The sequence below is a fragment of the Notolabrus celidotus genome, chromosome 18 (assembly GCF_009762535.1).
Source record: "Notolabrus celidotus isolate fNotCel1 chromosome 18, fNotCel1.pri, whole genome shotgun sequence".
Lineage (NCBI taxonomy): Eukaryota > Metazoa > Chordata > Actinopteri > Labriformes > Labridae > Notolabrus > Notolabrus celidotus.
In genome coordinates this window covers 22,258,413-22,270,543 of record NC_048289.1, presented here as the reverse complement: position 1 = coordinate 22,270,543, position 12,131 = coordinate 22,258,413, and the positions used below count along the sequence as shown (strand labels likewise).

At 39.5% G+C, this 12,131-nt stretch overlaps 1 protein-coding gene across 2 annotated transcripts in view; it reads left to right on the top strand.

Annotated features, from left to right (window-relative positions):
* The window catches only part of LOC117829572 (disintegrin and metalloproteinase domain-containing protein 12-like), a 127,966-nt gene that overhangs the window by 56,345 nt on the left and 59,490 nt on the right, over positions 1 to 12,131 (top strand). For both annotated transcript variants that reach the window (XM_034707135.1, XM_034707136.1), the window contains exon 4: positions 9,115 to 9,193. In XM_034707135.1, coding sequence (XP_034563026.1) covers positions 9,115 to 9,193 — 79 coding nt within the window. The remainder of the gene's footprint in view (positions 1 to 9,114; positions 9,194 to 12,131) is intronic.

Genomic DNA, 12,131 nt, shown 5'->3' with positions numbered 1-12,131 from the left:
TGACAGAGGAGACCTCCCTTTTGCTGTTGATTGATTGGGCACTGCCTCCAATTCATCAGGCCTGTTGCAATGAATATGTCTCAAACCCCACAACATTTACTTAACATGCATGAGAGCGGAGGAAACACTACATTGATGATGCCAAAGCTTGATTGGACTTGTTGATAATTCGCCAAACACATTTTTTTTGGAGTCTTTGTGCTCTCAATGAGACCATTCAGAACGAAGATCTCTTTGAATGTGAGCTATGAAATGTATGTCCTCAGGAGAATGTATTCTATTTAGATGAGGCGCTGCGTAAATCCTTGTTATTTCCCTATACAAAGACGGACAGAAGAGGCTGACAATGATGAAAAGAGATTCAACAAGCAAATTATAATAATTTGATGCAGAAGAACAGAATTGGCATTTAGTTGCTGGCATTCAGGATTAGATTGAAGTGACTTCATTGTATTTCTGTCTGCTTTGTCAGATCTACTGACAGGCTATTGTGAGTCTTTTCCCAAATCTAATATATTTCCTTTCAAAAAGTGATTTTGTAAGTTTCAGCCGGGAGACAGCATGACAAGATGTAAACATGATGACTCTAATTATAGTTATTTACCTGTCTAACAGAGGCTGAGATGTTAACAAATATTGCTCTGTCTGAGTTTTAAGACAAGTTCTTCTTCCTGTGGCAGAAATCGTACCCATATTTACTTTCTGTTGTGACACTCTTACAGTTGTGTGTTTATTCAGTGGTTGTTAAAGTGTCAGGATGCCTGCACTCGGAGCAGGTGAGGTGTTAACAACCGTTCCTTTTGCATCCTCTTGTTGACTTCTAGTGCCTCTGCTAGATGCCAATAACCTGTCTGTCAGCCTGAGCCTTGCTGGTGGCCTCTCCCTTGGGTAATGCATTTAAAATGGGGGGCAAGACCCCCCATTGCCTTCCTTCCCTAATGCCTCATTAACTTCCTGCTTATTGATAAACAGTGAAGCTGCTGCTGTCATGCCGGGCTGAAGGTCTTGGAATTGAACACATGATGAGTTTGGCGGGTGGTACATTGCGGTGCGTGGATGAGGTGAAACCATAAGTGTTGTGAGCTGCCAGTTGGAGTGCATTGGATTTTATGATTTTCTGTGAGTACATTAGCACTTCTGGAAGTTGTTCCTCTGCATTTTTTTAGCCATATGTACCACAGATTGTACTTTTAGTTGGTTTTACCACATTATAGCTCCTTTAAAGAACAATAAGACACCCTTCCAAGTCTAAAACGATAGCCAGGTGTCAATTTGAACATTTAAACGTCAGTGAAAAATCCTGTTGGATTGCCAAGGTAGAATAGTCCACTTGTCTGTGTCAACGCAGACATGGCTACTACTGGCTACTGATACCTACAGCATATAAATAGCTCTGCAGAAAAGGACTACTTGTCACTTTCCCCTACTTTGACAGAACTTCAAAAAGTGCCATACATGATACATCCTTTCGTCTACATGCGTTATGCCATGCACATGAACAGGCTGTACACATGTTTTCAAAAATACATCATACTAACAAAAAACAGACATTGCACAGATACTGATGATAATCTGCTTCCGATGGCCAATACTTATAAGATCACCATTAAAGTCCTTTTTTTTTTGCCTTTAGTATCTTAAAATGTGTAGTTTCAGCCCACCCAAGGGAAAAAAACACCAAGATAAGAAGGGCAAAGATGTGCATATATTAATATTCTATATTTACCACACACAATAAACAAAGAACAGTCCTGACTTGTGTAATGGAAAACTTTAAGACAGCTTGTTTCTTGAACCTTTTTGTAACCCTTTGTATTTGCTGTGACTGTTTTCACCTTCTCTTTTGCATGTGTTCCATCTGATATTGGGGTTTTCAACAGTCGTGCTCTCTTGACCTGACCATAGAACGGTTTGAGCTAATTTGACTTATCTCCTGGAGCAGGAACTGATGATTATAGGCTCTCACACTCTATACTATGAGAGGAAGCTTTGTTTCATCTTAGTTTTGTCACTCTCTGCAGACTGCACAGCACTCTGTATGACAGTCCCCTTCTTTGCAAAGAATAAAACGCTCAAAGGAAAGTTGGTGTTTCAAGTCTTTATTTCAGATCTCACCCAATTAAAACACTCTCCTGTTGTCATAATTTTGTTGTGTTTTTCACCGTGAACCCGAACACTCCCGTGCATACAACAATGTCATTTTTCCTGTCTAAGTCTTCATCCAGCCACTAGACGTCAAATTGAGCATACTCACTGGACTAAAATCAGAAGTCTTTATGTCTTTGGTAAAACTTATGTTGCTGGTGTTGTTGTTGTTGATCAGTTTGTGTAGAGATCACATTAATCAAGGTGGATAGAGATATGTCTGCAAAGTAGCAGGGACTCTGGACACTTCTAAATGCACCATAATCTGGTGAAATCTTAAGTCTTCTACCTCAGGAAAAGCTGGGTTAGGTGCTGTGATTTCAGTGATGTCTCTTGGACAGTGTAGTTCCCAGATGCCTGTTGAATCTGCACCAAGGCACTCGTCATTTTATTGCCGCCAATGTTAACTGGGGCAACCACTGCTTGATATTTCAGCAATACATCTGCTCTGTGATGATGACTTTGCAGGTGACTAGTGGTGGTTTTGAGAAACTTGAGGACCTTCTTTCTTCTCTCAGAGTACTTGCAACACATGTTTTGCAAGTTGCATGCGTGTCCCTCCTCTAAAGTTAAGAAATGCACATAGTGACGTCTTCATCTGATAAAATTGTGTTATCGGAAAAATAAATAATGCAATACTCCCTCGACCGGCCTGATAGCCTATCAGAAGCCAAGAGGCTACTTTTTTTCTTTATACAGTTATTGTTGAAAACTCCAGCTGCTTGATACTCAAGTAAGCGTTAAAAAATGCACTTGGGAGAAACCAAAACCAGGTTGGTTATTCTCTCAGGTTCACAGACTGGTGACATTTGCCAGTGCCTTTATTGAAGTATACTAAGTTTTGATCATATATTCCTGGCAGTGACTGTAACCTCATTGGTTGAAATCCAGCCACAGCTGAATGTGCATGTTCTCTGTCAGAGTTCCGGAGCAAGACACTCATTTTTCATAGATAGTCATAAAGAAATGGCAGCATATGGATGACACATGGGGTGTCTGCAACATATTTTTATACCCACACTCTCCTGGGGTGCTACAGGCAGGCAGAGGCAGACGCACTCTGTCACCACACTGGATTGTCAGTTGTGGGCAGATGTTAAGGTTGTGTCCGACCGAGAGCGCAGACCTAATTAAGACTGAAGAAACACATCATTTTATTTGGCTCTCTCCACTTTGGCCTCGCTTTGATCCAATGATTATTACCAGCTCTTTGGCTCAGCAGAGGAGTGGAGGGCGGGGAAGCATTGTGTCTCATGCTGACAGATCCCAAACAAAATAACCCCCCCCCGGTTGTTACATTTGACACTCCCAGCTGGGTTGTCAGCGGTGAGGTCAGTAAGAGAATCCAGCTGCCTGCTGAGGTTTGTTCCTCTGCTGTGGATTAGCACCAGCCAACCATCTGCTGATGTCCTGTAGTGCAGTACTGTACATGCACTCGCTGTTTGTACAGTACACATAAAGCCACAGACACTTGCAATCCTCACTTGTACAAATTACAAACACAAAAACACCCGCTGGAATAATCAACCCAGCAGGGGTCTGTGTGGCTCTTTTGGATCTGAACTCATTTGTTGATCTGTCTGCTGTTGATCCTCTAACTCCCTGCCAAGTGTCCTTTACTTCCCCAGAGAATGGAGAGCAATCAGTAATCTATGTAGGTGACAAGAGGGGCAGCCATGATTGATGTAGAGCTGTGACGGTCAAGAGGTCTTTGCAGTGACAGGGTAGAACAGGTTGATGTTTTTGTAGTGCACAAACCCCCCAGATTTAGTCTGTTGATGGTTAATTTGAGTCGGTTTCATAACCAGCTAAAAATATGTCACTGTATGTTTAGGCATACCCATTAAATCTCCCCCAAAATTGGAATTTGTGCCCAACTTAAAATTAGCCTTGTATACCATAGATCCCCTTCCATTGTAGCACAGAACGGACAAACTAGTATCCAAAGCTTGATCCGTAAGGCAACTGGACTGGTAGAAATTCTTGAAGACGTTTCACCTTTCCTCCGAAAGGCTTCTTCAGTTCTGACCAGACTGGGGAAGAGCTAGAAAATATAAGCCTCTAACAGTCCTGGGTGTGTCCAGGTAGTCACAATAGGGTCCTAAGTAGGGTCGTTAGTCTAGTTCCTGGCATCTGGTGAGTGGTTGCGCAAAATTAATTGGAAGTTAAGGAAGAAGGAAGTAGTTGTTTCACACAAAATAGTTTGTATTGATTGACATTTTTCATGCTAAGAACTTGACAAATGGAGGACCAAACATACTATGTATCACAGGAACTTCTTGTCCTCAAAGGCTACCTTCTTTTCATCGATGGAGATGGTGAGAAAGAGTTTTTCGATCTAGAATCTGACCGCTAGATATCGCTAAATATTCCCATTTCTACACATTATACCTTTAACAGTGTGCCAAATGTTGGTCTAAGTGACTTTTTATGTACCAGCACTGCACACAGATGGAAGCATAGACCGTATAAAATATGGACACAGGATCCATGACGTCACCCATCTGTTTCCGAAGAGCTGTTTGAGGCCAATCGGCGGCGGCAGCCATATTGCTGCTGTCGAGCCAGTGTGACATAAAGAGGCAGAGTTTGAGCCTCCTAGCCAACAGCTACAGTGTTCCTGCAGTCAGCTGGGCCTCTCATTGGAAGACTCGTAATCTCAATATCTTTGAAATTGCCGCGTTAGAAAAAAATTCACCCCCCTCACAGTGTGAGCTGATCGAGAACTGAGCTATCCAGACTACACTCGTCTTTTGTACCAGGCTGTAAACATGTTTATTTCAGCTGTTAAGATCGTCTTTTTCCCATTCATGTGTATGTGACTTCCGGTACTTCCGGAGCCAGCCTCAAGCGGATCCTCAATGAAGTGCAGTTTTTAGCACTTCTGCATTGTACTCATATTTTTGGACCAGAGGTTGCCGCTTGGATGGAAATCAAAGATAATATAGATTTTTGGTCACTGAGGAGTTTTTCCCCCCCCTGTGGTAAAAACAGCCATCGATATTGTTGATTTTAACAACAGGAGGTAATGGCGATGAGGATGAGACTGCCAATCAACAATTGCAATTCTTCCCCTTTGTTCAACAAATCAGCAAAGCTCTTCTCTTTTGAAGCTAAGCAACCTAATAATGTTGGCTATGAATCAGGATCAAGAAAAGCTCTAAACATTGAAAACTTAAACTCTACAAGTAAAGAGCTTCATTAAAAGATACGTTCCCATGGGCCAAGTCAATTTCCATCATGTTAAGGAAATCTGTTTTCTAGGTGTCAAAAAAATCAACTGCTTTATAGGTTTGAAAAGTGTACATGAGGGTTACCAGTTTGCCAGTATCAATGTATGCTTAAATTCAAAACAGTCAAAAAGGATTTCAGTGTTGGCCCAGAGCCACAGCACAACTGGAAAGCATAAAACTGTCTACAGGAACGTCTCAAACCAAACTCTTGTTCCATAACCCACTTCTATGCTTTGTCCGCCCATATGTTCAGAAAGAAAAGAACATAACAAAGTAGCATATTTAACGTTATATTGATGTAGGAAAGAATTCTTGGGGAGACAGCAGAAAATGCATTTCCTCTGAGGACAAAATACAGGAAGAGCTTGAAGGTTCCTTCCTGCCCGTGAAATATATTAAAAATACCACAAAGTTCAACATACTTGTACATCTCCTTGACAACTTAGCAGCTCATTCAGCAGAGGAAGACCATGAGATGTGGTTTAAGGCTTCATGGACAAAGTAAAGAAGGAACTGTCAGAACACAAGAGCTTTTAGATGCATATTTTCCAGTTGTGTATATAAGTCTGAAGTAACAATGCACAAGTACTTTCTTATTGCACTGCAACTGAGTTTTCAGGTTTTTACACTTAAAAATAACTTTTTAATAAATATCTGTGCTTCATACTGCTGAGATTTTCTAAACATGCATTAGTACCTCAGGTTTGATGGGAACTGTTGAAAACATCAAGTCTGTTTTTTTGTTTTGTTTTTTTAAACTTTCATTTTTATTTTTGTTTTATATGAACAAATAACATTGAACAAGTGAGGTCTAGGACATTACATTATGATCAGTAAAAAATAAATTGAAACTTGAGCATTATAGACAGGTACAGTACCCAACAAAGGCATTCAGACAAACAGAGAAAGTTAAGAGTCTTTGTGGTTATAGCAATCCCATTTTCCCCAGAGTGTATCCCCCTTCTCCTTTTGAAGGCAAAGAGCAAAAGTCATTTTTTCCATACTGCGAACAGAGTCAATAATGTTTTTAAGCAGTTTAATGGTGGGAGGGTTCTTATGAAGCCAGCCTTGTGTTATTGCTTTCTTACCTGCAGCAATAAAAATCTTCAGAAGATACCTGTCTCTCTTTCTGAGGCCTTCAGGTATTTTACCGAGGTACAAAAAAATGAAAGAAGATTCAAATGATATTTCTAAGGTCTCCGAGATTAAGTGTTCCACACCTCTCAGGAAAAGCTGAAGGAATGGACAAGACCAGAAAACATGAACAAAGTCAGCAGAAACTGCTCCACACTCCCTCCAGCAGGAATACTGTGGCCCGCTTGATTTGGACTTCTGATGAGGGGTAATAAAAAAACGAATGACATTCCTCCAATAGAAATCTCTCCCAAAAAATTATTTGTGGATGAGGATTGAGTTTGCCATATTTGAAGCCACATTTCTTCGGATATCACAATGTTAGCCTCTTTTTCCCAGCGATGTCTTATATAAGTTGTTGTGTTCTTGTTCCAATAATGCCTCTGACATCCTTTTGAATTATAAGCATCTATGAATAGTTGTGTTACTTTTGATGGTTCGGCATAGTCAGGAGCTTCCACCTCTTTATGAAAAAAGTGTCGGATCTGTAAGTACCCATAAAAAAAATCCTCTTTCCCCAGTTCCTATGTCTGGCATAAATCCCCAAAACTCTTTAACCTTCCTTTTTTAACATTAAGACAGAAAGCAGCGATGCCTTGCTTGGTCCATTGTTTAAACCTATGATCCATTACTGCTGGGAGGAAGCGTGGATGAAACGCTGGCCAATGAAGTCTGTTTTGAACCTAAAAGAAGTGGATAAATGCCCATAGAAAAGACAATAACATTGCATATCTCTCAATGCTTATTAGGAAGAACCAGTAAGGTTTAAGTCAAAACCGTGCTTGCATGACAATTTCCTTCCAACTGGTTTTCACATTGAACCAAATATAAGAGTTTCTGTATTTTTTAGACTAAATCCAAAGTTAGAATGATTTAAAGGTCCAAATAATAAAGAACATGCTTTACTTCCCTCTACTCATTCAGAAACAGAAAAGCCTCTGCATTTCAGCAGCCCCCCCTACTGGGAAACATAACTTCTTCAAGGTGATTTGAATCGGCTCCTGTGGTGGGGTAATGACGAGTGATTTGTATAGGCAGGCATGCAAAACCAATCCCACTTCTTGAGAAATTGTCCCTCCTATTACACTAATGTGGTTTAGCTGTGGTGTTGCAGAGTCAAGGTGTCAAAGTTGAGAGCCAGACACACCTACTGCTCCGTTATTTTTAACAAGCTGACTACAGGTGAGGCTTATTGAGGGCTTACCACATAATGTTGCACTCGAAAGGCAAGAAAGTAGGATTGACACTCAAATTCTAATGTATCACTCACAGACTTGCAATTGCAACAGCGCCTTCTCCTGTTCCTGGTCAGGATCAGGAACATACTGGTAGAGGTTCCCCTGAAGTTTATGACAAGAAACATTTGGCTTGGCACTGGTTCGGGTTCTTCTGGAGCGCTCCCCATGTTTGTTTTGGGGTTTTTCCACCTCTGCATCTGTCTGCACCAGTTTGCACCATCCTCCTTCAGACAATATTGAGGCAACCAATCAGCGCAGCGCCTCAGTTCATAGTATCCTCGCACATCAGATCCCTGCATGGATAATGAGGTCAGAAACGGAGACTGTGCAGATCCTCCAAAGAGTCTGAATTGAGATGTTTTGCTAACTGTATTTAAAATTGTGCTTAAAAGACAATTTGAGTTTGTCATCTCCCAAATATTGCCTGGGGTTCAGTTAGCTTTGCACCAACATATAGGAACACTCTCCAGAAGGCCACTTTTTACTTCTATACTATGAGTATATTTCAGAGTGTGTACTTTCTCAGTTATATTTCAGTGATAAAGTTGTCTCCACTACAGCATGGCAGCCATCCAAACCCTCAAAACATCATGATAAAAAGTGTTGCTTCCTTAAATAACCCAAAAGGCACCGTGAAGCTCACTGTAGCCATCTCTTCTTTAACATTCCGTCCTTCAATATTTACAGACTTTCTGTCAAAATATGCATAAAGGTCAATTTCTTTATGAATAGAGGACATACTGAGGAGTTATCACTCCTTCACTTCTTATTGACTTAAGCAACAGGGGGCTTTGGACCAATGAATATATGCTGCTCTTTTATCAGTTCCTTCAGAGTGTAGCAGAAAAGACAAAGCAACGCTCAGTTTGCCTGCAGCAGAGATTTTCCATGTTCATCATTCTTAATAGACATAAACTGTAAATGGATAATTTGTTAAGCTCTGATAGTCTCTCTGTGCTGTTATTGATTCTGTCACTAAAAATGATTTCTTCACTGTTATTCTGTCAGCATAATCCCCATGTCCCATTTATTCCTAATCATATACGCCTGTCATGCTCATTACCTGCAACATGTAAGCTAATTAATGCTGGACCGTATCACATGGAATGAGTTATTGACTGATGTGGAATACTTTTTCATGGTGCATATATAAAGAAAAATCTTTCATAGAAAAAGCGTCACAGAAACATTTTTGAATCAATACTCTGCCTTGAAGCCAACAGCTGCTCAATTCAATATTTGCTCTCCTGAGGCAGGGTTCATTTTCTAACCAAATCAAACAGTTTACTTACAGATATTGTGAATGATTTTTTAAGAAGAAACCCTGTCAGGTTCACTCACTTTTTTTTGTTTCTCTTTCCCAGGGGCTTGTTTGCAAGTAACTATACAGAAACCCATTACCTGGAAGATGGCATGGAGGTCACTGGCTCTCACAACTTCACGGTATGTTTTGAATCGCCCTTATCTCATTTTTTAAATCAGGCTGAGGATCTTGAATCTACATTTTTGCATCCTCAGTTAAAAAAACATGTCAGCTGCTAGTGAACGATAAAACTGTTATTGATATTAAACTTAGCTGGGAAAAGGACTTTGGTGTTCAGCTTGAGGACCAGACGTGGAGTAAAGTTAAAATAAAAAGTAAAAATGAACAAGTAAAAATTACTTGTTCATTTAAATCACATGAAACACAATATTAAATAATCAATAAACTACATGTGACTCCTGAAATATGGAGTAAATATGACAATTTATGCAATGCTCTGTGTCGCAAATGTCAGAAACAAGTAGGCACTTATTTTCACTTCATGTGGTCGTGTCCATTGCAATTATCATTCTGGTCTCCTGTCCAGACTGAGATAGAGAAATGTATTGGCATCGGAACAGAATAAGATCCAAAGCTGTGTATTCTTGGCATTAGCTCATTATCTGGTCCAAAGGCTGAACTGCTCAATATTATGTTGTACACTGCCCACCTTTCAATTTTACGAGAGATTATCCCATGTACTACAAGGAACCCTTGATGACTTTATCAAAAAGTGGTCCCCCCTCAGTGTGTATCTTGGCCACTAGTGGTTATCAATTGCCTGCATTGGAATAGACTGAGAATTATTGTTATTATTATTTTCTTTTTTCGACTTAAATTAATCATGGAACATTTCAATATCTCCCACTTTAGTATTTTTTTCTTTTTCTTTGTGTTTTTCTCCTTTTTGTCTGTCCTTTTTTGTAATGTGCGTCATGATTTCATATGAAAAATGAAATGCTATAAAAAAACAAAAACTTTTCAATCTTTTTGTTTTACTTTTATTTGTATTTATTTATTTATTTACTTATTTTTTGTCCGATATCTCTCCCCTTCAATTTACATATTTACATAGTTATCTATTTACTTATTTTTGCTTATTCCTTTTTCTTACTCCCTTAAATTTTGAACTGACAATTTTTCAATCGCTCCAAGATCCATTAATACTACCATATTATTAGTTATTCTGCTGTTCCGAGTCATGTGTTCTGTATAACGTTGTCAATTCTTCTGCACATCTGTCTGTCACGAAAATCCCAAATAAATTTGTGATATTTATTTAAAAAATAAATGAATAAATAAAAAACATTTCAATCTTTCTATTACACCCAGTTAGGACGTTAAAAAATTAATGTCTCAGCCAGACCTTCCTATGAACCCTCTGAGATTGGTCATTCTTGCACACTTAGACGCCTAGTGTAGGTGAGGGGACCCATTTTTTGTTCTCTCCCAGAAGATTCATATTTGATGAAGTAAAGGGCAAACAGAGGTTGAGAAAGGGACACAATTCTACAGAGCAGCCCTTTTATTATGGATTAGCTTCAAACTGTCTTAAAATATGTTTTTGCTGCACAGATCTGCAAGAAAATATTGAATTAGTGAACATCAAAGTGCACTCCAGAAGTTACTTTGACAGTGAAATATTCAGCAACTATGCTTTCATTTAAGAGTTTAGTCTCTCTGTCTGAGATGCATCTATGAAAGTACGACAGCTCTGAGAGGATGAAGTGTCACTTTTTGCGTAGAAATGTACAAATATGTCCCATTTTTTTTTGTTAATGAGTCAATAACTGCATCGAGTACATTCTCCATGGCATCTATTCCAATCATTTACATTGGTTTTCTTCCAATTTCTTTTGATTGTCTTTGGTGCTGTGATATTTTTCATCTTCTTAAGCTCAGTAGGATTCGTTGCAGCAAAACATGTCCTGCTTCAAATACAATGGTTCTCTGAAAACATCTTCCATGGATCCATAAATAGCCCTCTATTGAAGGGTTTTCATTTTAAGGTACAGCAGTGCTGTTAGGAGGCTGCATGAACAGCAGTGCACTGCAGTGGAAAAAGTATGTTGTGCATCCTCATGTGGAAAGGTTTTCCATGCATCAAATCACACGCCTACTCACAAGATTCCAAAGAATTGATCATTAACAGTTTGAACAGCACACATCTTAATGTCTTGTTGTTGTTTAGATGCTCAGGAAGCAGGATAATAGACAGCATGTGAGGTCTGTGTACAAAATGTCTGTCCTACTTATGATGAAATCCACAACAGATAGGATTAATATAAATCATAATGGCCAACCTACACAGTAAAATGAACAATATTTTCCAGAGGGGTTTGCAGAGAGAGGGGAGCTGGACAATGATCAGCTGGGCTTGGCTGCCGTTCCGATGCATAAAGACAATAAAGCAGTTGTAGTTTATAGGTCCAGAGTGGACTCTGAAAACCTGATATCACCCAACCCAAAATGCTTAGAATGATGGCTAGTCAAACTTGGGATGTGTGCTTATGTTGACTAAACAAGTAAAGGGATAGTCCAGTTTTTTTGAAGTGTTGTTGCATGAGGTACTTATCAATAGTGTATTAGCCACAGGGGATACTGGTCAGGTCGGCCCCTTTTTTGAGCAACCTACTAGGGAACCAGAGCAGAGGGTAGGCTACCAACTGCTACAGACGAGGCCAAACCAATCCAAATACTAATGTCAGTGAAGGTTTACGCTCTTGGTAGAAATTTTTCAGTGCTTTACTTTGCCATCAAAAAGGCCAATTTGCAGGAAACTCACCAACTCGAGTGCCCTGCTGTGCTTACGCTGTTATTTTACCCACTTTCCTCAAATTTTAAAAGTTAAATCAGAAATCAAAAAACCCAATGAGTGCGTGTCTTCAAAGCAAGTCTCTGGTTCTCATTTTTTTTTCAATGCTTGATGACACAAGCCATGATTGGCAGGATGTTAACCTTATCAAAACATACTGTGTTAGATGCTAAAGGGGAAGACTCAGCTGAAATAAACTCTGAAGCCAATACTGCGTGAAAAGTACTTAATAAAACCCTGCTTAAAAAAACAATCTATGTCAT